Source organism: Oreochromis niloticus, linkage group LG23, assembly GCF_001858045.2.
Source record: "Oreochromis niloticus isolate F11D_XX linkage group LG23, O_niloticus_UMD_NMBU, whole genome shotgun sequence".
NCBI lineage: Eukaryota > Metazoa > Chordata > Actinopteri > Cichliformes > Cichlidae > Oreochromis > Oreochromis niloticus.
In genome coordinates this window covers 6,088,092-6,115,556 of record NC_031986.2, presented here as the reverse complement: position 1 = coordinate 6,115,556, position 27,465 = coordinate 6,088,092, and the positions used below count along the sequence as shown (strand labels likewise).

Here is a 27,465-nt window from a genome sequence, read left to right as displayed (position 1 = left end):
GGCATTCTCCACATTATAAGGCTCCTCAGGTGTGTTCAAATTTCTGAGCATTTACCTCATGTGCATGAAACCATATGCCACCAAATGACTTCCCACCTGAACACTATAGCTTGGTAGTGGAACATTCTGCAAAGATACCATAAAGGATTAAGCAGCGATAAAAAAGACCAACAGATTAGGCGTCTTCAGTAATAATGATAGAGAAAAGTCTTTATGATGCTCTTCGTACAGCAGTGTGGGTCTTTAAAGTTGTTTGCTCTTGGGCCAGTAAAGGTCAGAAACACAGATGGAAAACGTGGATAAGCCGACAGGATTTATTGCCCAACTGTATGTGTGCACCAAAGTCACCATTTCTCCTAATCTCGCCTTGTGTGTTATGGTTTCTGATAGCGGCAGAGAACGCCACACTTAAAAATCCACTCATGTCATGCACACGCTGTGTTTCCTGACATGAGTGGATTAAGTAAACTGTGCATGGAAGCTATGCTTTTACTCTATGTTGAGTTCGTGACTTTAAAGACAATTGCATAATTACAGAGATGGCAGGAAGAAGCTTGCTTTCATGATAAATAAAGGATTAAATGGGATAAAACAAATGTAGTCTTTGACCTTTTTAGCTTGGCTAGTAACATTACTCTAGGGATGCTACAGTGAGTTGATCTGTCAGCCTAGACTCAAATACAATGGATCTCAAATTGTCTCTGATAGAGTGCAATGGTATTTTGGCCATATATTCATTCATTGTACAGAAGATGACTTCTGGTGACTTTAGTGTGTGATCAGATTTGAATTGTCGTGCCACCACCTTGACATTTTTTGGCCTTGACTTTAATAGCGCAAATACTTTTTTCCAACTAATTCAGGATGAAAACATTGATGCTAACTTTAAAATTGTTGACATTTAGTAAGATTACATGCTAGCTAATCCAGAGGTTAGCTGCAGCAGCAGCAGCTCACTATTGCAGTGAATTTATGACCTGAAACTTTAGCTGGAGTATATTATCATTATATGAAACATGAAAAAGCACTTGCTGCTTAGTGTTTCAATAATATATAAGGATGAAAACATTGTGGCTAACTTTAAAATTGTTAACAGTCAGTAAGATGACATGCTAGCTAATCCTGAGGTTAGCTGTAGCAGCAGCTCACTATTGCAGTGAATTTATGACCTGAAACTGCAGCTGGAGTATATTATCATAATATGAAACATGAAAAAGCACTTGCTGCGTAGTCTTTCAATAATATATAAGGCACTTTAGAGCTTTTAGTGACACTGTATTGTGATTGTTAGTTTTCATTTTCTTCAGTAAAGTACAATGCTCTCTGTTTCTAACTTTTCTGTTTCCATTAATGTACACATTTCTCTATATCTGCTCCAAAAAAAAAAAGATAATCAGAATAAATGATGGGCACACCAAAGATCTGTAAGCAGGGGTCTGTAACTTGATGATTCAGGTATGTATTGTACCATTTTGTTTATGCCCAATATCTTTGCTATTAGGCTGTATTAGAGGCTAATAGCAAAACAGGAGGCTAAACCATTCTGTTCACTTGCTCAAGCCAATGAGCTTATGCTGTTTTCTGCCTTCACTTAGTCTGGTTTCAAAAAATATAAATTAAAATGACTATGGCAAAAGTGTTCAGCTTGAGGCTTCAAACTGAGACATGACTAATGGGTAACACTGTGGTGCCTTTGTCTATGTTTTACAGGCTATATAGTTCATGGGAAAACATCTACATCCTAGCATTACTACGCCGAGCATGTTAGTGTTCTTGCACACAGTTTCAAAGATCCCCTACTGCTGCTGTATACACTTAAATTGGCACAATCAGAAACATTACAAAATTCCAAAAAGGAGCCTAAAAACATATTAAATGTTGTCACTGGTAACAACATTGCCACTCTGGAAGTCTTGAAATGGAGCATTCATAGAAAACATAACTGTTATCTAACCCTGATCAGATGGTGTTGATATCTTAAACTGATTAAAACAGGAGTGAAAATTACACTAAACAATAAATAATGGTTGAAGATAATACCTGAACTCAGAGTGGAAGTACTGAACTTCACACTAAGCCTGATGTAAATAGTCACTGCAACACACACACACACACACACACACACACATTCAGTATCCAAAAAGCAAAGAAGGTTCAATGTCCCACTGAGAGTTTAAAATGCTCCAATGAGAAGTGTAATTATTTATATATATATATATATGTATATATATATTTGAAAAATATATTCATTTTGAATAATAACATTTGTGCTTCAGTTTAATTATTTAAAAATTGAAAAGAATATCTCAAACATTTGTTCTTTTATTCTACAAAGCACACTGAATCACCATGCAACAGCTGGAAACTGAGAAAGTACAGGCTGTAACTAAAGATCTCCAAAACAAAAAGCCATCTAACTATTTTTAAACAGCCGGAGGCAAGAAAGTAATTCACTTAAATAGGTCATGCAGATTTTATGTCATGTACGTTCTGTACTTGCCAGTGGTTGTGTGAGTAAAGATGACACTTTTGTTACTTGCATATTACCTGTTATCAAGAATTTGCAAGATCAATACGTGTTCACCTGTTCAGCCTAAGGCCTGTAGTGACTCATGCAGGCCCGCATGCGTCAGTCAGAGAATTCCAGGCTTTTCCAGGCTTGTTTTTCCCATATGAAGAACTTGCAAAGACGTGAACTTGACTGAGGTCAAATTTCAGGTAAACTCTTTCCAATGGCTTTTTTTTTCTTCTTTTTTTAGGATCTGAGGTTTAAAATTCCAGGAGTATAAAATGTATATTTAATACATATATAAACAGGCAAACAGAAAACTGACTTAGAGATATTTATACAACATATTAGGAATGTGTGTCGCCATTCAATCTCAGCTTCAGTACATGTACGGTGCTAACAGTGCTGCTACAGAATTGTGTTAAATGCTGTTAGCACAATAATCGGCGTTTTGGACAGAAGATTTTTTTGACTGAAGAGACTTATGTATTTAAACTGAGAACATGCCTAGCACATCTGCAGCTGCCCTCTTCTTGTCCACAGCTGGCAAAAAATGTTCAGTGAAAAGAATAAAAACCAAAGTTCTTAACTTTTCTAAACTTACTGTTTGTCTGCAACATTTCCACTGATGTAGGTGCTGCTGTGATCCAATCATAGTTAACATTGGCTAATGTTCGCAAGTTAGAAATATATAATAATATTATTATGTCTGTTCATGCTGTCGGCAAAATGATGAACTTAACCACACTCAGAAAAGTCAAAATAATGGGGCCGGTAGATGTTGTTTATGTAAATAACTAGAAGATAAATATGGGACTCGTTGTTTGTTTCTATACAGCAAAATACCATCCATCCATCCATCCATCCATTCTCTTCCGCTTATCCTTTTCAGGGTTACAGCGGGGGGGGGGGGGGGGGGGGGGGGGGGGGCTGGAGTCTATCCCAGCTGTCTTAGGGCGAGAGGCAGGTTACACCCTGGACCTGGACAGGTCGCCAGTCTGTCGCAGAGCTAACACATAGACACAGACAACCATTCGCACTCACATTCACACCTATGGGCAATTTACAGTTTCCAATTAACCTAACCCCACTAACTGCATGTCTTTGGACTGTGGGAGGAAGCTGGAGTACCCGGAGAGAACCCACGCAAACACGGATTCCACACAGAAAGACCCCGGCCTGATTGTCCAGTTCTAACCACCGTGCTGCCCTTCGCAAAATACATTTATGTAAAATTATGGGACTGCATCAGCTGTGCTTTCTCAGCCCTACACTCACCAGCCAGACACTGTTGACACTCCTGAAGCCTATAATAAAATACTAGTATGCAAGATTTTCCTCAGTTAAGATGTTTTTTAATTCTCTTATAGAAAAAAAGAGGATTTCATAACTCAGCTTTCATTATGTTTGCATATCTATATTCCTTATAGTTTAACTATAGATGTCAATGACATACAACTCACAAAAATACTTATGATGATTTGGAGGATAAAAAGGTGATTAACATGGCTTGAAGTCTCATTGCTTAAAATACATTTAGACAATTATTTCTTTGACTTTTTCTAACAGATAGAATTAGGAAACATTCAACAACAACTGAAATGAGGAGTGTAATCTTGTCACTTTTTTATATTTTATAGCTCATATTCACAGCAGAATATTTGAAAATCAAAGCAGGTACAGAATTGTAAAATGTCATATTCACACAGATGTTGGATGGATGTTGATCTTCTAGGTTGCATGTTAGCTCTTCAAGGCTTTATCAGCAAATCTTTCAGCTTCCCAGAAATTTGTCTTCACTTCCTTGTCGGCTGAATTCCCTTTTCCCAAACGGGATTAACACATCCTACACATCTGGTTTGCTTCTGTGAGACTAACATTCCAGCCTTAAACAAGTTTCAAGCATGAGGTAACTGGGTACAGGTCATGTGTTGCAAGACAAGCAGGGAAGAAAACCAGCCTGGAGGCTAGCAAGGTCAAACAATGTATTCTATTTTAGCCAGTGTTGGGTAAGTTACTTTAAATTAGTAACTTAGTTACATTACTAGTTACTTCTCTAAAAAAGTAACTCAGTTACTTCAAGTTACTCGTTACTTTCAAAGTAACTAGTTACTAGGGAAAGTAACTTTGGTTTTACTCAGAATTCTCTTGTTAATGTGTTGCTTCCGTAACTGGATACCCAGCAAGATTGTCAGTCTTCTAGCTTGCTTACTTGCCACAAGTGCACTGTGCCACCTACCAATAGAAAGGAAAAAATAATGTGCACATTTCCACGAGAGAAATCCCACGCCTGGACCGTCGTTGACCGCCGCCATGATTCTAGCCTGCTTTTTACATCCAACACAAAAACTGCAGTCGTGGTGCTTTTGATTGTACTCAGAACTTGGAAATTCTTCCTTCTGAATAGGAAGATGTAGGTAACACCAGACTGCAGATGAGCTGCATACAGAGCTGGACTGGGACAAAAAAATCGTCCCGGGCATTTTGACTAGAGACCGGCCCACCATTATAGGAAAAATCATAAAGCCTTTGAATGAAAATAAACACTGTTGTGACAGTGATGTACACTGTTCTGATGGTATATATGCATCAATCTATCAATTGTTTGTTGTAAGACTCAGATAATTATTTTTTTAAAAGCGAGACATTTTAAATGAGAATAATAAAGAAAAGTATTTCCTTGTGCCCCCCTTTCCCTGTTAATGCCCTACATGGACCCCTGGCAACACTTTGCTAGATCCGCCCCTGCACAGTTACCAGCTGTCAGCTACATAGAAAAGGATCCTGGTGTTATTTGTCTCTCAGAAACAGTTCATAACTTCAACTCATTCATGTCACCTAACAGGTAAACCTGTTTCTCCATCACCTGTTCAGCTCTGATGATTCAGTAAGGACATCTCCTGGTTTCATCTGCATGTTTCCCTCTCACCAGATAACCAAACCGATATCATGACCAGCAGCTTTACAGCTGTGGCTCCAGCAAACATCAGCTGATACTAGAAATTAATATTAAATAAATTCTAACAACAGCTGATCAAGCTTAAACGTGCTGCTGTTGTTTAACGCGACTGGTTTCCTCTTTCTGGCGCAAAGTGGGCGATAAATAAACAAGAGAGAAAAGCCGATCAGCTGATCATTGATCAGTTTCGTGACTGAAGTAGAAACGGGAGAGAATGAGAGAAGAAGAGGCAGCTGTGCAGCTTCAGCTTTGTGTCTTTTTCATTGTAGCTGAAGTCCGGGACAAACTGTGTTCCTTTTCACCTCAGTACGAAACGCGTAATATTTTCTCTGAATACCAGACGATTCTGTTTTTTAGGGGGCGGTTGGCAACTCTAATAATTAACCGTATGAACAAAATAAAGTTCAACATCAGTAACATAGCACCCACCCAGCTGTATAGAAACTCCGTCATGCTGTTAGTCCCAACACTGGTTTTAGCTGAATCCAAAATTAGTAACACCGTATAATGCTGCAGACATATCGCTCCCATTCAGCATGTCAGCCACTGAAGGTCATCAGAGATATAAAAATATATAAGCCTAGTTATGTTTGGCTCTTTTACAACTGTTTTCCCTGAGAATTCCCTCTGCAAAACATGTTTACAAGCTGTGAGAGTGTGTCGACTGATAAGACAGCATGTGGACAAGCAGGCTTGAGTCTTCCACTCTGCTGCCAGCATGGTAAACACCAGCGGGAGTGTTTGTGAGCAGTGGGCAGGACCTGGACTCCACATGCTGTTCAAACACGTGGATTCTGAATGCCGTGGACCAAGAAACACAGAGCTTTGGAGCACCCCTCCCTCCACCCACACGCGCGCGCGCGCGCACACACACACACACACACACACACACACAAACACATGTATGCACAGGCTTCTTCACAGACGTGCATATTTGTTCTCTATTCATTTATCTAGCAAATCTATCTTTTCTTTTTCAAGTAGGGTCTCTTATTAGATGTCTTACTCTTATAAATCCTAAGAGAAATCCATTTTTAGACATAAATGACTAAACACAGAATCCAGAGTTCCCTACCTGGGCAGAAGTGATTATTATAACTGTTAAGAGATAAATAAAGCCAACTGACCTGCTGACCTCCCATTGAGATCACAAGACTAGCTAAAAACAGACTCAGATGACCTGATCACATGTCCTCTCTCTCCACTTTTTTCTGTGAATCAGCCTTTAACGATTTAATACCTACTGCATCAAGTTTTTGCTTCTCCAGCTTTTCATTTAGTGCGATTACCAAACGAATTCCCAACAGCCACTCCTCTTTATTGTGCTTTTTGTTGGACAAACAATAATGGTGAAAGCTGTTGTCATGGTGTGGCTGGCTGGGCTCAAAATCCTTATTTTCCTGTTTTTCTAACCCTTCTCAGTTTTAGTCTCAGGAGTTTCTCCGTTGGTGCTTTCTTACACCTGCTGTGCATCTGGTAATCAAGTGTTTGGTGTTGGAACGGTTCTTATCTTTGTTTGTCTGCATTAATCCAGTCTCTCCTCACCTCTCCTAGTTGTCAGCTTGATGCTCCTGTTGAAACCTTACTAACTCACCTGCTCCATTACCCACTCTCTGCAACATGTCAGGACTTACCTGCTTATCTGCCTGCCCACTCTCCACTTGTCACCTTTTCCAGTTCTTGAATTACTGCCAGCTGTTTATATACTCCCACCTAGTCTCCATTCCTTGACAACGTAAGTAACACTGTCTCAAATTATTACGTTTCATCCTGCAAACAGTATTTAGTTTCATTTATACAGTGCCAAATCACAACCATCGCCTTAAGGTGCTTTATATTCTAAGGTAGAGGCCCTACAATAATACAGAGAAACCCCCAACAACCAGACGACCTCCTATGAGCAAGCATTTGGCGACAGTGAGAAGGAAAACCCCCCTTTAAACAGGAAACCTGCCCTACTTCACTCCCATCTGTGAACCGGTAGTGCCGTCCACCTCCAATCCACTATTAGAAAATTAGTCGCCCTCTGACAATAAACACAGTAAACTTTCCAACTGTTCTTTGAGCTCCTCGGGTCGGCTTTTTGCCAAAACATGATAGTTCTATTGTTCTATTTAATCTGAACATGGCCCTAAAAACGTTAGTGATCACTGTTGGACTCTCTTGGATTTATTACCACTATTCATTTTAAAGCTCAGTTTTTAAAACCTTACCATGTAACTACAGCCCAGCCCATGCAGCAGTAAATTAATGACTGACCTCAGTTAGCTCAGTTGTTCGCCTGACTGAAGTTTGGTCCATTTACAGCATCCTGCCATGGAATTGCATTTGTCCCTAACCATCAGAAACCTTCACGTTAACGTTTATTGAGTGGACAAAAGTTGGCGTTCATCCTCCAGCTTCACTGTGTTTATATTGTGCTAACCATAGCTGTAGCTAGCCATCACGTGCACATCATTATATACCAGCTAGCCAAACTTCAGTAACCCTACAAACATCACTGCTGTTTAGTTTTCTGTCTTCATTTATTTCGTAAATGATAGCAGAGCTGTACATTTTAATTTTTTAGAAATCTCTCAGTCAGAACATGCTATATCATGTTTAGGTGGAAACTAGCGAGATAACTTCCTGCTAACTTCTAACTCCGTTAAACTTCATAAATCCTGTTTTCACGGATGCCTGGATGTTAAACTTGATTGTTAGACCTGGTAGAGCAGCCACACTGATCATTTTATTAATGAAAGAATTTAGACAGTTTGTAACTCTCAGTGATGCCGCTGTGTTTGTTTGACTTTGGGACCTGAAGCAGAGTTTGGACCTGGAAACAGCTAATGACATCAGACTTAAAGACCTGATAGAGATGGCCAGCCCAGTGTCCAGTTTGCACTCAGTCCAAAATGAGAGCAAGAAGAAATTGTTCTGGGCAGAGTGAAACATTAAAAGACCAGGACTAAAAATTAAGCTAACACAGAAGTATGAACAAAAATTGCAGTTTCTCTAATGGCCACTTGAGGCTTGTCCTAAAAGTGAGTCAACATGTTAAAATTCATGTTAGACAGTCATGTAAAAACATTTAGTGCCAGGTGCAAAAAAATGTTGTGGCTTCTATGGATAGAGTGCCCCTTTTGTTCCCTGTTTGTGGTGGTGGTGGCATTTTTCAATGAATCATCTACTGTTTATATGATTAGCACTAATAAGCAGTATTCACTGGACTGACAGTTGGCTTCAAATTAATAAAATAAAATAAACAATATGGACTTTTGTATCTTCAACAAGCTTTCTATATATGTTTTTAATTTTCAAAACATTTCTTGTGTGTTTTAATGCAAAAGAGTTGTTTTTTGTATACATGGTGATTCTATCAGTCAGTGCTAGCCATAAATAGCTATAAAGGTTCAGTTTGCCCTAACATTACCTACGTATTACTAAAACTGGCAACGGCCAGAAGAAACAAATCAGTAACTTGAACATGGCTACAGATTAACCACAGTAGCCTAAGCATGCATGCATGCAAGCACAAGTAGCAGTTTGCAGTCATAACGTGTGGACTTAGCAGTTAGTTTAAAGGGGAGTTCATGTCACTGACTCTGCAAGTGATTAGGTTTATTCCCCAAAACCAAAATACAAATGCAAACATACTGTCGAAAAAAAAATCAACATTGTTTTTAGTCGGTGAAAGACTGTGGTGCTCAACTGTAACTTAAAAAGTGTCATACAAACAATATATTGTCACTGCTATTTGATTTCATGTGGTATTTCTAAAATATATGTCAGTATGTTATGTTTTCATGCGTATCAGCAGTACTATGCGCCTTTATTGCCTCCTCTGTGAAGAGCCAGGGCTGGCTACTGTAAGTGGGTCACAGCTCCACCCTGCTGCTGCTGTGCGGTGGAGCTCAGTGAGCCCGGCTGAAACCCTCCTTAGGCTGATTCAGGGAGAAATAATGGGGCCAACGACTCCCAATCCCCTCAAGAGCCATGGCAAAGCACGGCAGCAAGCTGGCAGGGAGGCCCAGTGGAGCACAGGGTGGAGGAGGTTGTCAAAGGAGCAGCCACTGCCTCACTAAGACCCTCTCACATGTTTGTGATCTACAGTGTATGCCACAGAGGCTGTTTTGATTTACAGTGCAGCGGGTCTATACTGTAATTAGGCGGAAATGCCTTTGAAAGTACTACCTGATATGATTACGTCCTATTTGGCAGCATTCTGCACAAGTCAGGCCTCAGATATGAGTTTCATTTCAGTCATGCTTTCCTTCCAGTTTCCTGTAGATCCCAGATGGAGGTGGACATAAATGCCCCTTAAACTTATAGTATTATTATTATTCATAGATTGAAAATTAATTATCATTTTTGTTGCAATATTCTACAGTCAAAAATCCCCAAACTGATAATCGGTAGCTTGTCTATAAATACAATATATCACAAAGGATCATGTCACATGTATATGTTTGTACAGTGTTTTCTGTTGCTAATTCAGCTAACATGCTGCTGTCTTTACATGACTCCTTTTGGAAAGTAATGTCAGCCATGTCTGCTGAAGTCAGAATTTTTGCCATATTCAAAAGAATCTCCAAAATTGAACATGTGGAGCTAGCCGCTGGGACAACCCTTTGTGAAAAAGGGGGCAGCTGAAAGTAGCTTCTTACTCTTTTACCATCTTCAAAGATATCTACACACAGTTTGGAGGTTGCCAGGCTACCAAATCACATAATGATGGCAAAGACGAAACTGATGTTCAGCTTCAAGAGCCAGGCTGAATTCTTTGCTGCTTGTCCGTGTGTGTGTGTGTGTGTGTGTGTCTGTGTTTACATATCTTTGTGGGGACCAACAACCTTATACAGTCAGACTCAAAATGTGGTTTTAGTGTCAGGTTAGGTTTAGATTAAGAGTTAGGATTACACATTCATTTTTGATGGTTAGGGTAAGCGGCTAAGGAAAGCCTTATGTCAATCAGATGTCTCTACAAAGATCTGAAAACACGGTGTGTGTGTGTGAAATGAAGTGATTGTGAATGACATTCTAGCTTTGGTAACAATTGGACACACACACACACACACACACACACGCACACTTTTTGAGAGCAGCATCCTGTAAACTGTATTTAGGAGGCCTTAGCTGTTGTAGCACAGGCTTGAGAAATCCACTCTGTTTAGGAAGCTGTTTAGTCCCCTTTGTTGAGGAGCACAATGACAGAAGCGCTGCAGAGCAAAAACCTGCTGCTTTCCTGTCCTCCTGTGGTTTGCCTTTGGAGCAGAAATGCCCATAGAAAGATTTTTAAAGAAAAGGGAAAGGAACAATGCTGATTTTTTTTTTTTTTTTAAAAATTCAGTTTCAGACAGACAGTCAGTGTGGAGAGGGGTGAGGAACACTGTGTTCCTGCTGGTGGCTTGCTAGAGGGGTCTTATGTAAGGCTGGTTTCTTTCTGGCAGCAGTGCAGAGCCTCCGATGACAGTGTCATACTGCTAATTAATACACACCAGCTAGAGGTGAGCCCTCAGTGGCTGCTTGTGTGTGTGCTCATTTTTGTGTCTACATGGGAGACTTGGAAACTTAGAAAGCAATGCTGATTGATTATTAAAGGGTCACAGATGCATTTCAATTACACTGTGAGACCTAAGGTGCCTGTCTGAAACTAGATTCTTATTGGAATATCAGTGTAGTCCAGATGTAATCAGTTATAATGAAAAGCATTTTCAGTGGTGGACTAATGTGATCACCCTCAGCACACCCACTAAATGTGTTGCTGTGGCTACAGGAAATAGCTATACAAATACACTAGTATTGCTAATATATGTTAGTGTAGCACCTGGACTGGAGCAATTTCTTTTAAATGAAATTTTTAAAACTGAATGGACTCAAGTTTGAAAGAATAGTTAGACATTTCAGGAAATTATTTCTTATCATGTGGAGAGCAAGAATACAAATTGACACCACTCTCCTGTCCCATTGTCAGTATAACTGAAGCGTGTTGAATCTCCTGACCTTCCAGCTCTGACTATACAGTCTTTTCTGGATCCAGTTGGCTTGGCAGGAAGTCATTGGCTCAGTATGAGCTTCCTGCTTCTGCCTTAGCCTGAAATAAAAACACAGAGAGAAAGTTCTGGCTGGAGACTCCAGCTCTTCACTCTCCACAGGACAGAGAAAGGATATCCTCCTCTCTTTACACACAGTCAGGAAGCTGTTTGACAAAGTGCCAAATACATGATGATATCCCCTAGTGTGTTTCTTTCTTCTTCTTCTTTTATCTAATTAATTCCTTCATTTAAAGTTACGCTTTCATTTAGAGCTGTTAAAGATATTCCTTAGGATCTATAAACCTTCCTTCCTTTTCCCTTTGGCAAATTCTTCGTAACTCCTTAGACCTGCAGAAAGTTAATCTCACGATACTTGTATATTTTCATTGTGAGTTTTCAAATAAAATATCTAATAAAAGCATAGTTTTTATATGAATTCGGTCACTTTAATGACACATATTTGCAGGTATATTTAACATAGTTATTCACATTTTGCACAGTTTTGCATGAACTTAACTTAGATAAATAATGCACTGTGTAAAATAGCAGCAAAAAAACATTCTTTGGCATTGTCCATACCTACATAGTTACTTTTACTCTCCATGTTGGCCTTTCATCCACATGTAAACAGCATTTTAGGTCGCTGGAAGTAGAGCTTTTAAAAAATGCTTTTTTGGTGAAGATTTTCAGAAACTCGGTTTGTGTTTTTACTTATGGAAAAGGAAAATAAGATTTTGTCTTGCAGCATCAAAGCTGCGTACCTTTTTTCGGTTTTTAGTCAGATTGTGTGTCATCTTATTGGCCAGTATTTCTATATGGTTGGGGTTATATCACCAGTTGTTCCTTTGGCATGCTTTTGACAGGACTTGATGTTTGTGTTTTCATATAGACAGGGATATTTTCTAAATTAAATTGGGAATAACGTGCCTTAAAAAGTACTGTTGTGAGTGTGGGTGTAATGTTGTTCTTACAAATCATAAGCAATCAAACAGACACTTCTTTCTGGATCAATTCTGGATTTTGCTGCTGCAGCCTGTCTTGGTTTTATTATTAGCTTGTTAGCTACCAAACTGTAGATGTAAACAGATATTGCCGTGCAGTTTGGCTTTGCCATTGTCTTGTACACTTTGTTTTTGATGCCTTTAAAATGTTCCACTTGTTATGTATTAACGTCCTAGGACCTGGCGTCCACATATGTGGACATCACATTTTGGGTTGTCTAGACCAAAATATTAAATTTTGCTCTACAAGGGCCTGATATCCACTTAAGAGGACATTATACTGCCACTGTTCTGTCAAAATTTAAAGCGAATGTCCTCATATGTGGATCTCATTTTTCTCAGAAACAAAAATCAGGTTAAAAAAAAAAAAAAAGTCTTTGTTTTTATATTCATCAGGTCCCAATCAGCCCAAATAGCAAAGAGAAATTAAAAATGCATGCCATGGAAGAGTTCGGGTCTTAGGGGGTTAAACATATGAAACAAAGAAAGAAGTCAGTAATTATTGTTATGGTGTAGTTTGCAAGAAATATAACTTGTGGTAATGAAAAAAATAAAGACAAAGACGGTAGCTCTTTAAATAAATTCATTTATTTCTTTAGGTTTGCTATTCATAATTAATACAGACAAAAGCAATACTCAACTACCAAAATTTATAAATCATTATAATCATCTCTTGTGTTCATCACAATAAACAGTATGTTGAATTATGTACACTGGAAGACAACACATTCAAACTGAGTCAAAGATGAGCGGATGAAGAAAAATCTGTCTATGGACACAGAAATGGGGAAAGCGCATTTAGACATGTCGCGAACAAAGTTCCCAGCCATGGAAAAACAAAAACACTTGGCAGAAAGAGAAATGTACAAGGAGCTGAACAGCTCCTGCCCATCACAAGAAAGAAAAAGAAATCAATGCAACATTACATTTGGTTCCACAGTTGTAAACTAGATTTTATTCATATCACTATTGCATATGCCATTAGGTAAAGTGTGTCAACAAGGCAAAGAGATTTCTATAGTAAAATAGACAAAGAGAATTTTTTTTTTTCATATAGACACTGTGATGGAGAAAAGAATAAAATAAACTGTATATCCCCAAAGCGCCCCCACCCCCTCTTTAAAAATCTGTAGCCAAAGTCTTTACACAGGAATATCATTGCAACGTATTTTAAATCTAAGTACTCTATGTATATCCAATAGATTTTTTTCTTTAGTTAAACTCTATATACATAATATACACATTCAAGATTATGAAGATAAATAGATACCACGACTTAGTGTGGTAAAGCTCCAATATTATTTAACTCTTGTCAAAACCATTTGCACATTGTTTCTGAGGTGTTTCCACCAGCTCAACGATACATTCAGACATAAAATTTTACAATCTACTGTACACTAAAGGGGTAGAGAGCCAGTTGGAGTTGCCACAGCAGACAGCACAAAGACCACAGTTAGGGTACCGATAGAGTGCTTTAAATTTACCTTGAAAACAAATACCCTAGCGGCCATTTTGGAGGTTCACAGAAAGAGTCTTGATTCAGATTTGTTTGTTTGTTTTTTTAAATAATTTTCCCCCAACTGGATTCATCAAATTAAAACAAGCCAGTTTTTCTAAAGAGGAAATAACACATTTTCCTCTAGCAAATGAAACTGTCAATATTGCAAACAGTAAAGTTAAAGGTTTTGTGTCTATGAGTTAACATTAGCAACATTTGCTAAGAGTCCTAGCATTACCTAGCTTTTGATAACATTAGCCAGTTTGCTTACTTCTGAAATTTCTTTAGACTTATTAGCTTTGCACAGTATGTTAGCATGTTCAGAAACAGAAAAAAATACAACAAATACAAATTGTTCTCTTAGGAGTTCAGACATAATTTGGTCTGGAATAAAAAGTTGGTAATGGGGATCACAGTTAGCCACAGGCTAACTGCTTGCTAATGGTAGCAAAGGTTAAATAGACGCATTTTTGTGATAGATCTTTTCCATTTAGTTATCATTATATTTATTACTATTGCTGACTTCTACTCTTCTTTGCTTGGGCTAATGCATTATCCTGTCACGAAATAATTATTAAATAATAATTCAATTACAATGGCTTGCTTTAACTCGTAACCTTACATAATTTTCTTCAGCTAGCTCCAATTTTGTTATACTGTCTGCCATGTAATCATATTTTCCAGACAGCTGACTCTTCCGTGAGCCTCCGTGGGGGTGTCACATGTGGCTGTGGGCCTCTCTCGTGCTACATTTTCTTTGCTGCCCAGCCCTCCTCCCCCTCGGTGCCCCATTCCCCTTTTCTTCAGCTCTCGCTCGCCGACCAGATATCGGCTCAACTGCGCTCCCCAACCTCAACAGCTATCGCCGGCTCCACCCCTCCGTTATCACCTCGCCTAGACAATTGTACAGTCAAACGATATCACAGCAGGGCGACCTGCATCGAGCTAAACAGCAGGCCGTAGGTTTGAAGGTAGGAGTGTGTGAGGTTTTCAGGCTCAAGTGACTGAGGAGCTGTGGGAGGTACAGTGCATTCAGATGCCTGGTGTTGTGGGGGTCTGAGCTGAGTTATATAGACATGCATAACTCTTGAAGAGATTTAGAAATATATTTCTTTTAGTCCAGCACTTCTGATTGGACAAAAAATAAACTAAGTTACAATTAATAAGAAATTATTAATTAAGAAAATACTTTAATATCAATACAATAAATCAACTCTCAAGCAGCCCCACAGTACTGTACATTTCTGAAATAATATATAGATTTAATGGTAAACTAGGCATTTTACTTTCCACAAGAGAATAACAATATAGAGATGTAGGTCCAAACAAACATACAATAATAGAATATTTATCACTTATTTCATAGAAAACATAAGGACAGTATAGACATTAAGGCATTGTGTAGGTCTTTTCAGACATTCATCATCCAAAAATAAATAAAGTATCTAATCTAAGTATACTCAGTGTACCTTAGTATCCTCTCTCCCTTGGCCATTTCTAGATTTCATTGTTCACTGGCATAACTGTTGGTCGTACTTTTTCTCAGAAACACGCACACACACATGCAGGCAGTCATAAAACTACCCTCAAGTAAATAAATAGTATTTGGGTACCGTTAAACTTGTGTTATTGTCTGACTATCTTTGCTTCTGTGCTTGTGCCAAAAACTGGGTCACAGGAGAAATGGCCTCTAAAAGTGCAGGAGACACACCGATTCACAACACATTAACACACCCATCTACACAAACACACCTGTCCTGCCATCAGCAAATCCATGACATGCATAGATGATGATCTGCTTGTGTCCCAAGTGTGTGTTTGTGATGCTGAGGGTCCACACAGTCTTTTCGGGCTGCAGAGCCCCGTAAAAGGGCAAAGTTTGGGGTGTTTTTTTGTTGTTTTTTTCTGTTTGTTTTTTTTCTCTCGTCCTTTTGAGCAGCAGGTCAGTCAAGATTCCAAGTCAGAGGACAGATCAAGTCCTTCAGTCTGGAAGAGATTACAAGAAAGAGAAAACAACAGTTTTATAAAAATATTTAACATTTTCATTCTCACAGCAGCTAAGCCAAATAAACCAGTACACTTCAACTTGCACCCTCTAACGATTATATGCATATTTGGTCATTTGCATCCAACTGTCAACCAAAGCACACTCAAATTCTTGGCATGTAAATCCACGCAAATATGTCTCACTTTAATCAGTTTATTGAATGGAGACTTAAAGCCTCAATTTTCTTTGTTTGGAAACAAAATGACCAAATCTTGTGTGAATATCATCCAAGGTCTAAGAACTGTTTTTTTCATAAAGCACCTGTAAGGTCAACTGGCCAAACGCTGCTCTATAGCACCACTAGTGGCCAAAAAGACCCACATTGCACCTTTAATGCTGCAAAACATCCAATGACTTAACAAATCTGGTTCTTCGACAATCAAAAAAAACAAGTTCTTTAACTAGAAAACTGTAACAGTCATCCTAAAAGGAAATGACCCGTGTTAGTAGTCTGATAGTTTCCCCACAAACAACACTGGTGCCAATTAAGCAGCTCTCTTGAGGCAACAGACATGAGGGCCTCCGAGAGAACAGTGTTCACTCTGTAAGGTACACATGTACTGTACAGAGTGAACTCATTCACAGGCTCAGATTAGTCTTTTGTGTGTCACAATAACAAGGAGGCACAGGGAAAAACAGCTTAAATATCAAGTGGGTGCCACACACACGGGACAATTCTGAACATATAGTTTTACACATCCACAACAACAACAACACATTTGCTATTTTTACATCAATATCACTAATGTTTTATAATCTGACTCTAGCCTGGTTATTGATTTAAAGGCACTTTGGTATTTGAAGCTATGCCTCTTATCCACAGAGCTACAATTGGGTCATTTTGACCTCACATTTCTGGAGCTGCTACTGACTAAATATGAAGATCTTTCGTCCAATAAAAAGTATCTTACAGCTGAAGGTGTTGCAAGTGTGTTTGTGTGTATGCTGGGCCTTATTGGAAAGTAATGTTCTGATCTTAACACACCAGCTGTTTAGCCTAGGAAAGACTTGAAGGACAGTTTGTGTGTGTGTGTGTGTGTGTGTGTGTGGGGGGGGGGGGGGGGGGGGGGGGGGGGGGGGGCTCATCCACAGCAAGCATCATTACATAATCTAGGATGCAGAAAGATGAGGAGGGGGTGGGTGTTCCTGTCATGCTGTTCTGGACACACGCTGAGCGCAGCTACAAGCGGTACAGCAGCATCTCTAATATTAAACAAACGGAAAGAAACGGTGGCTGCATTTATGCTGCAATAGACGATAAGAATGGAACGTTTTGTTTTGTCTTTCTGTGGAAACGCAGCAGCGGTAGGAGCTGAGAAAGACAGGGAGCATCAATGTCCTTAAACAGTTTGAGCTAAGAAAACTTTAGCACTGTAAGGCTGATGAAACCCTGGGGGAAAAAAAGCCAGCTGAACGACCTCAAATATGCGCAGCGATCAGGCTGTTTTTGTTAGTTCCTGAAAAGCTGCCATTTTTGGATCTGTCATTCAGCGCTCTTATAAACAACCAGCCCAGTTCCCTTTCACAGAACGACACATTTAGATGTTTTGAAGATATTTTAGGCCCCATAACATGATGGTGTAGCTGAGGAGGATGTTAGAGATGTTAAATCACTAAATCCAAAGATAAGTCCCTCGATCTTATATGATTTTTTTAGAAATGGACTATAATGACGAGATAATTTTACAGTCAGGGTCAGATTTCTGTTGAATTCAGCTTTTTAAACATGTTCAAATTTGGACAAAACATCCTAAATGCCCACACCTTACGTTACGCATTCCCCAGCTGCTCTCCATGGAGCATCCACCGGCTCTTGCTGATCTACCCTTGGCCGTCTAATCTCGCCTGCAGAGGCTGTAATCTCATCTGGAGCCGTGGCTGGCTAAATGTGGGGAACGCTGGCCACGCAGTTATCTAGCAGCTAGCGCTTCTGTCTGGAACATCCCGGCCTACTTTAGCCCCCCCTCCTTCTCACTGAGCCGTGACACAAACACACACACACCATTGGAAACTCTGACACAGGAGCCTTTGGCATTACGTGTTTGTTCTCCGTATATCATGTAACATGGCATTTCTGGAGTTCCTACTTTGGTTGTTTGCCATTCTTTGTTATTTTAGTAAGACCCCAACTTCAATTTCCCTCTGACGCAGGTGTAAATAAACTATTTAACAGCCAAGCATGTGTACGTGTTCAAGGGTCAGGGTGGAGCAAGAATGAATTGTGCAATCAGGCTAATGGGTACAATCAGGTGTCATCTGTAGGAGTAAATCCTCAAATTGCAAAAAAAAAATGTGTCCGTAAAATCAAAACAGAGCTCTTTGTTGGGGTAAATTTCTAAAGAGGATGGAGTAGTTCCAGTGCTACCATCAAATGCACAATTTATCTGCTAGTAATTGTGCCATCAAGTTGCTACACAGCCTTAATATTTCGAATGGAGTTTGAATTTCCTGTACAAAAACTCATTTTTAGCAAAAAAGCAAAATAAGATACTTTTTCCCCCTACCATTTATCTTGTGACGCATAACACAAATCTCAGCCCTTACTTTGGGAACTGACTAACAACCTGGTCTACTGGGCATGCTCTGAGTAACTTAGTAATGCATGGCTGGGCAACTTAGACCGCTTTTGCTTGCTTCCCCCTCTGACATCAAGCACACGAATCAGTGGAAACTTGTGTAACAGATACACAGTGCTTGCAGTGGGTGCATTTACCCACTGCATGCACTTTGCAATGACATCACTCACAATACAACCAACCGAATGACGTCAGGAAGTGGGATTTGAGAAGATGGACGCGGATGTCTCTTATCTGGCCGACAAATTACACACACAGACACACAAACACACACACAGAGCTGATACACTCTGAAGACTGTGGGTGCAGCAGATGGTCTGGGTTGGGGGGGGTCAACTGGTTTGGAGTTTGGGCATGCACTGCAGAGAGACATATAGCAGGATATATGTATGTTTACGAGGTAGTTTGCATGCATGTGTAAGGGAAATCAGTGTAATGAGAGTGTGTAAAGAAAGAACAGGATGGCAGGTGTTTAACCCCCCTTACAAAAAACCCATGCGCCCTCCGGAAAATGGCCATCTGCCACTAGCACTCAGGAGGGACTTGAAGTGACACAGCAGGGCTCCTTTTGGACTTGCAGCCCCCTTAGGCCTCAGTCTATTTCCCACCTTCTGCTAATGTTTAGTTAAAATTGAAGCCCATAGATAAAAACCACTAGTCTAGGTATAGATTTATAACACCTGCATGTTTCCAGTTTTTTTTAAGTTTCACTAGTTTGCTAACTATTTCTGTTTTCCATAAATGTCTTTCTAGCAGTAGTGTTCCAAAGGTTTCAGACCAAATTACCTTGCTATTAATACAAGTGTTCCACAGGGCTCCATTCTTGGACCTCTTTAATTCATCCAGTACACACACACAATATCACTTGTGCAACCCAAAACTGTACCGTGTATTTTAAGGCAAGATGACATCATTTCATAAGCCATTATTATATAGCTTCCCTTGATCTGGCTATTGCAGTTTTGTTTTGGATACATTTCAGAAATCTCTTGCTAAACACTAGCTTTTCCAAAGCTCAAGGGAGCTCAAGATTGTGATGTCACCGGTCACAGTCCAGGCTGATAATAAAGTATACAGAGATGGATGCTGCTTTTGGGTTTGAAAGTTAAATTGTGCATGTCAGAAACTCATCACAATGGTGAGCTGCTATGTTGTAATTTGATACAACTGTACAGATGACTGTAATGTCTATTCTGATAAGTATATTAACAGCAGAGAAAGAATTCTGAATGCCCAGCTCCTTGTATGCGTACACTTATACATGTGCACTCAATAAAGCAGATTCTGATTCTGTGCTTTCCAGACTGGAAACAGCAACAAGGAGCTGAGGTTTCAGAGGCAACACTGCAGGGCTTGGTTAGCAGCTGCAAGAAGGACAAACTTCACCTTTAACAACATTTTGGAAATTATGCTTTTGTGATCACTGCAGTCGTTTTGCCACAGCCCAAAATATGGATCTCTTGTTTTGAATTCATGCCAAGTTTCCAACATGAACACAAACTTATCTGCACCATGAGCATTTAAGCAGGTTATTTCCCCAAAAAGTGATACAGAATGCACTTCACCCATTCCTGATGCCTGATTTTTACATACAGATGCTTGCATCACAACTTTCTGCAAACAAGATGTGAAATTCACCTGATTTTAAGGAGACAGTCAAACAGTTCTGACAGTCAAACAGATCAGGTCTAAACCCACTGCCTAATGTGTTCCCCTCAATGCTTAAACAAAATGTACAGCCGTAAGTCTAGTGAAGGACAATCATATCAATACAGCATTAGGAATGATCTCTTCAATCATCACAGGAAGCAGGAGCTGATTGGTGCCGTCAGATAAAGGTATTAGTCAGAGGTGGTGGAAACAGAGATGGCTGACTTGACTAATCTGAGTCTGGTACAGAACATCCACCTGGCTGAGCTGCGGCTAGCCAGGGCCGCAAGTGGAGACAGCCAGCTTGGGTAAGAGCGGCAGTAAAACCGCCTCCAAGTCACATGGCCTGGCTCCCTGACAAAACAGGAGGTAAACAAACTCCTGACCCTTATGCCAGGCATCTAAGCTCACTGGAGGTGGAGCATAGAGAAAAACAAACAAAAAAAAAAACAACAAACCAGGAAGCAGCACGTCACGTTTTTTCAAAATGCAAGGTTGTCACATGGAAGGAGGAGCAATTTGGGTGTTTAGTTGCTTTGATCCTCACTTTAGAGTGAAAGTTACCCACCCAGCCAAACTGCATTTATCTGCGAGTGTAAAACTAATCAGCAGGAGTATTTGTCTGTAATGAAAACCTGCAGACTTTTGGGTCAGAGTGGCACACGGTCCAGGAGCCCAGTGTGCCGTCCCCACAAACACAGGATCAAAGCCCTCCGCCAGCGGGGCACGGTGCCAAAATCCTCCCTTGCAGAATGCTCTGACCTCCTTCACCCCGCTTCACCGCGCAGCAGAGGAACCGGGTAAACAAGGGCTCCCGCTCTCCCAGAATGCACCTCAGTGGAAGAGGGGCCTCGCAGATGAGTCTATTTGTTCCTCTAAAAAGCCAGAGAGCCTCCCCTCCCCTTTCTACCGAGCACTCTGCCTCCCCCGCCTCCTTCTCTCTCTCTCTGCTTGTCTTACTTCTTCTAAGTGAACAGACTAATGAGGCAGAAGGGCAGCGGAGTGCACGTGCCATCCTGCCCCATTATGCACGCATTTACTCGCTCTCCCGCAAACAGGCAGGCAGGCAGCACTGGAAAACAACACAGCCTACCCCCCCCGTCTGTCTGTGCACATCTTTGCCAAGCGTTCACGGATACAGGCTCCACCGCCGGAAAAAAAAAAAAAAAGAAGAAACAGAGACAGAAAAGAAAAAAAACCACCCTATGTGTACGTGCTAGAGTCCACATGTATGTTCCCTCCCCCTTTCCCCTTCCTCTCCATAGTCAATTCAAAAGCTTTATTAGTGTCATAAAAATACTAGCACTTGTCAAAAACATGAGTAGGGGACACGTGCAAGCCAGCAGAGACAAAAACAAACATGTCACGGTCAAAGATGGCGCACAATTGCAAGCTGAAAGAGAGCAGGAGAGAGCACTCCTGGGGGAAATCAAGCAGATTTTTCATGTGGGGGGGCTCGGTATTGTCACATTACGCTTTATTTACCAGAGCGCCACTGACTCTCCAAATACTAATAACTTAACCCCCCCCCCCCTATTTCTGCATCCTAAAAATCCAACCTCCTCACACAAGGGAGGGCTTCTGGTGAAATAAAAGCCACCGTCTGTTCAATCGGCCTGGAGCCAGAGAAAAACAAACCCCCTCTCACAGCAACTTTTCCTAACCAGCTCAGCCAGGAATGCAGACCATGACATCCAGTTACCTGATGGCCCTGCTTTGTCGTTTTCCCCTAGTCATTGCTCACAAGGACACACACATATATCCATTTACACTGGGCCTCACATTGGGGGGTACAACATCCCTCCACCCCCTCCAACCTCTACGTGCTCGCAAGCACATGTGAGCTGCATGTCTCAGATGGACGGCAAAGGGGTCAAAGAGTCACACTTAGCTTTAAAGTCAAAACTCTGCTGCCCCCCACTCCACAGCACTTTGTGTTTGTGATCCTTTCGTCTACTGCCCCACACTGGGGCTTTTGTTTTGCTCACTGGGATATTCTGGGACGCAGTATTGATCACAGGATGGTGGGAATAAGGGGTCTATATAGAGGTCACATTGATGTGCAACACATCCTAATGCCTACCCAACTGAAAAACAACAGCCGGAAATGCCTGCGGCTCAGAGAGACATTACGGCTGACAGGAAGCCTCCACTAGGATTCCCGTGACATCAACAACTGGGTTATGCCTGCTAATAACCATCCACAGTAAACCAGTTACATACACTTCACAAATAAATATTTCATGACTTATTAGTTGCTCTGGATTTTTTTTTTTTTGCATGAGGTTTAAAATGAATCTCTAATTTGTCATTTCTGCCCTTTTTTGCAACAAACTTCCATTCTTTATAAGCGTCGGTGGAATTCTGAGCTTGTATTTTTGGTATCTTCAGCCCACGACAGCAACAGCGAGGCAGCATCCTGCTCTGTCATGGTGCTTGTTTACTTCACAGCCCTCAGCTTGGTCACGTTTCATAGCAGTCACATGGTGTGTTCACATGTTGTGGGAAATACTGCAAATTCTCTATGTTAGCGATCTTAAAAGCAGTTAAGAGTATCTTTAGAATTGCTGCTGCTTTCCTCGCTTTATGTGGATACTCCCAATTCCCAGTAGCACGCTAACATTTAAGCACAAGAAGATTAACTACTCACAGAAGAACTCAAAAGTAGAAGCTTAAAAAGAGCAATTGAAGGCAGCATCAGCTGCTGAGGGCCAGTTTGAATTTGAATCCAGAGGAAATTCAAGTCTGCCTTCTCTCATGTTTTTTTTCCTCACAAATTTTTCATCTGTGCAGTACCGCTTTCTTTTTAATTAAAGAGATGCCTCTCACATTCCTGAAACCCTTCATTGCCTGTGCTAAAATCTGACTGTTTGGATATTTTATTCAGCAGTATCTGACATAAACCTCACCCACCTTTGGCAGTGGTTGCGGCCTCCTTGAATCCCAGGCAGACATATGGTGAGCTGTGCAATCCATTGATGCCCCCTTTGCAGCTGCTGGTGGGTTTGAAGCCAACCAGGTCCTCACACTTCTCTAGGTTCAAGGCAATATAGTTGAGTCCATTGGGGTAACCCGCTGAGCTCTGCCGGTTCTCAGGGCTGCCGTACTCCTCGTCGGAACCCTCGCTGCTCCGTGACGAGATGTTTTCCACTGAGCTGTGCCTCTTCACGGCGTCGCCACGAGCAAAGGATGTGAAGACCGGGGTCACAGTGGCAGTAGAGGAGAATGTTTCAGAGCTGTGGCGCCGGCGTCCCTGTGGATTTGCCCTGATTACCTTGGCAGAGCAGTCAGGGTCCACTGTGGAGGAGGAGGTTGGACCGAGCAGGAAGACCCCGATGTGCTCTGGAATACCCTGGTCTTCCATGGAGAGCATCTTCTCTCTGCTGCCCTGACTACTGGAAAACAGAAGCAGAGAAATTAAGATAAAAGTAACTAAAAATGTGACTAAAACTAAATATGAATTAAATATAAATGATGTTTTGTGGCCACCTGCAGTGAACCAGGATTTTTACTAAAACACACAACCAAATACTTTAAATGAATAATAATTAGTGATAAAACACAACAAACAGACACACACCTTGCTGCATTCAGAGGTACGAGCTGTGGGGGCAAACTGGTCATCCCAAATGTCATCTCAGTGTAATCATTTTTCACCTCATCACTGAGGCCCTGGGAGTCTTTCTCACTATCCACATGGTATACGCCATCCTCCTCCGAGCAGGGGCACAAGGTTAGCTCTGGGAGTGTGTCCAAGCGCTCAGCAGGAGTGTCAGCTTCCTTGGGTGAGTGTGATCCCAGCTCCAGGTTTATGTAGTCTGCTAGAGATGACCTCCCAGGACCCCCACCGCTGGAGCCCAGTGATGATGACTGGCTCTCTGTGGATATGACAGAGGGCGGAGAGAATCTGGCACCACTGAAGTCGATGTTAATGTACTCCCCAGGGCTCCTAGGCTCCCCTGGGAGGGGATGTTCATTCATGCTGGGCAGGGTTCTGAGGGTGTCCAGAGACAGCCTGTTAGGCCTGCCCAGCCTCCCCCTGTAGGAGAGGTTCTCAGCCCGGCTGTGTCTGATTGGGGAGGGTGCTGAGGGGCACAGTGGTGAGGAGTGAGCTGCACTGGGCTGCATCACTGAATAATAGTCAGACTCCCCAGGTCTCTGCCTCAAACTCTGGGGACTCATCAGCACATACTGGCTGTTATCTTCATTCTTGGAGGCCTGCAGTTTAGCAGGTAGTGTGAGGGAGCCGGTCTGATATGCTGATCTAACTGATGTGGGTTCAGCAGCCAGCAGGCCCAAGCAGTAATCTGGTGGAGTCTGGAGTGGAGGTGGGTTTCCAGGGGACATGTTCATGTATTCACTGTGTCTATCTGGGCTTTCGATGGAGGATTTAGAGCCACACCACATTCTCATGTATCCGTTGTCTTCTAGGGAACTGGAGGAAGGGGAGTTGGTCTTGTAGCTGCCACTGGCAGCCGCCTGAGGATGCACCCTAGGGTTCACAATCTGCTTCGGTGCTGAGACGCACATGGGGCTCATAGGCACGTAGTTGTCTGCCTTGCCAGACTGAGGTGCTATACCTGGTGTCATGGGCATATAGCCATCGTCACCAAGGTTGCTGCTGGAGCTCCTGGATGAACCAATTTCAATATCACCGTAATCCTCCGGGTAGCAAACTTTGGGTGAGGCAGAGTGGGAGTTCTGTCCATGGGTCATCCTCATAAGCGTGTACTCATCCAGAGAGGCTGAGGACAACGGCGCCACCACCCTCTGTTGACGCGGTGTGGTGAGAGAGTGTGTTCGTTTCCTGTAAGCCAGACCCTCACCCCTGTTGCACCTGCTCCCATTTACTCCCTCCATTATCATATAGCCACAGGGGTCACTAGTGTCACGGGACGGAGGAGTGCTGGACAGGGAATCGGGGGTGTCACTGCGAGTAAAGGGGAGGAACCGGAGTTCACCTGGGCTGGAACTGTAATCATCACACAGCATGAAGCCAGTGTCACTGAGAGAGCCCGAGATGGAGGCACTGCAGCTGAAGGGGCGCCTAGCTTTGTCGGGAGTAGAGATCCTGGCCCCCCCTCGTGGAGACATGCTAATGGGGCTGGAGACAGCAGGAGGGGAGTTGGACGCCGGCATCGATCGGCTGTGATGGAGGTTGTATGTGGACTCCAGCATCCTGCAGGTGCGCCCATTGCTGAGGGTGTGGGACCTGTTCAGGGGAATCCCAGAGTTTGGACTGGTGGGACTCCCGTTCACAGATATGGACATTGACACAGGCCGGGTCACACTTCCGTCTCCCTCGCTGGACGTTCTTATCCGACAGGGCGTGACCTTCCTCCCTGGGGATGTGGCTGCCATGCTGTCGGTTCTGGATCTCCTCACCAGGCCCGTCTGACTTGGGGGGAGGTTGTTGAGGTTGCGCCGCGTGGGCACAGAGATGGGGTTGGTGCTAGCAGACTGGCTTTTGCTCCTCGGCCTGAATTCAGACAGCTCCTTCATGGCCTTCATGGCATCCAGGATGGTTTCGTGGATGTTCTGCGCCACCACCGAGTCCTCCGCCTGCATCCAGAACTCCCCGGGCCCCGTGACCGCAGAGCGGCCAACCTCTATGAAAAAGAAGCTGTCGGAGTGGCCACATCTCCTGATATTCATGAGCTGTAAACTGACAGCAGCTGTTTCAGAGTTCAGTTTCACAAAGCTGATGGTCCTGCTGGACAAACACAGCCTGTACACTCCAGTGAGGTTCTTCACCTGACCCAAACCTTTGGATTTCAAGTTGACCTGCCATACTTCCTTGTAGGTAGGTGTTGCTGGAGTGAGAAGTCCGTAACTGGCCTCTTCAAAGCCAACTAGAGAGGAGGTGGAAGCAGGACTGTCATACACTTTCCCCTCAGCTATTAAATCAGTCAAAACCCTGTACCAGCTCTCCTGCTCCTGCTCGTTGTCTGCAGCTACGGCGAAGTATTCGTCCTTGGTGTAGAGGGCGATGAGGTGCTTGTGTTTGGCGTCGGCGCGTTTGTTTACGCACAGACAGGAGTCCAAAGTTATAACCCGTTTCGCGGCGGACTTGTTTCTCCATTTCTTCTCGCTCTCATAATACTCCAGGCGGGCCGGGCAGCGCTCGATCGGCTCCCGGAGCACAAAAAATCGCCTGTGTCCGTGCTTCTGCTTCCTCAGGTATCCGCACTTCTTCACCCCATTCGTCCCATTAGATAACAGGTGTCCTCCCGTCGCCGGAGGACTTGCCATTTTCCCTCCGCTTTTCTTTTCAAGTCCAGATCAGCAAATTCCTCTTGCTTTTTTTGTTCGAAACTCACAGCAAAACGCAAAATAAAGAAATTATTTATAAATATATAATACAAACCGTAAAAAAAAAAAAAAAAATCTCTAATCCATTGCAGGATATGTCCGCCACAGCAGAAGCAACAGTGCAGTGGGGACCAGACTGATCCGATCCAGGAGAAAAACAACATGTGACGCTGCTGCTCTAAAAACAGAATAAAACACAGAGTCATATGTGGGCGGGGCGTCCTGCAGGGGCCGTGCCTGTCCGTCACGCCAAAGCGTCGCCGACTATTGGCTGTTTTACTCACTTGAAAGAAGCAAACCCCGCCTCCCTCCCTGCTTCTCCAACAGCAACCTCTCTCACGTAGAAAACGAAAATACCAGCGAGTCCATTGAGGAACGTGAATTCCTATTTCCCACTGTAAAACGAAAGCGTCATGCACCCCCACTACCCCCATCCCGCCCCCTCCGGGGTGTTTTCTTTTTTCTTTTCTGTTTTTCTTTTAAAACACCGACACCTCACTTCAAAATATATCCATGTTTGTCGATGTGATTGGCAGGCCAGTTGAGCCCATTTGGATTAATGGGGGATTTGAAATGTGCAGCATAATGCTGGATTGTAACCCTTTATTTCTCAAACGGGGACGCTGTAAACAACCCTGACGTCCCACTTATTATATAAGGAGTGTTGTGGCCTATTTTTATACCTGTGGGTATTCCTATCCAACTGGAACCTTGTGTTTCCTATTTGAGCACATCTCCATTTATGCTCACATCCAACTGCCCGACTATATTCGGTGATAATTAGGGTGATTAGCTCTTTAAAAACGATCTTTTTTTTATGATGGGGAATGAAAAAGCAGAGAATGGTGGGGAATTCTTTTGTTTTAGTCTTGGGTTTGGTATTCCTTTATGCTTAT

The 27,465-nt window shown here is 42.2% G+C and overlaps 1 protein-coding gene across 2 annotated transcripts; it reads right to left on the bottom strand.

The window, feature by feature from the left end:
• Window positions 1-13,058: 13,058 nt before the first annotated feature.
• On the bottom strand, window positions 13,059-26,749 carry LOC100704325 (insulin receptor substrate 2). Of its 2 annotated transcripts, none has more exons than XM_003440900.5 (3): window positions 23,838-26,749; window positions 23,171-23,652; window positions 13,059-15,970 (listed from the first exon to the last, which is right to left on the bottom strand). In XM_003440900.5, exons 1-3 carry the CDS (start codon window positions 26,507-26,509, stop codon window positions 15,966-15,968), a joined length of 3,159 nt encoding a protein of 1,052 aa, XP_003440948.1. In that variant the 5' UTR covers window positions 26,510-26,749; the 3' UTR covers window positions 13,059-15,965. The 2 variants fall into 2 exon arrangements, with proteins under 2 accessions (XP_003440948.1, XP_005450017.1); XM_005449960.4 differs by having other exon boundaries at window positions 23,171-23,649.
• Between the last annotated feature and the right edge of the window lie 716 nt (window positions 26,750-27,465).

Coding starts and splice junctions, on each gene's coding strand:
- LOC100704325 (XM_003440900.5), bottom strand. CDS start 26,509: ATGGCAAGTCCTCCGGCGACGGGAGGACACCTGTTATCTAATGGGACG. Junction 23,653..23,837: donor GTACCTCTGAATGCAGCAAG/GTGTGTGTCTGT, acceptor TCTGTTTTCCAG/TAGTCAGGGCAGCAGAGAGA.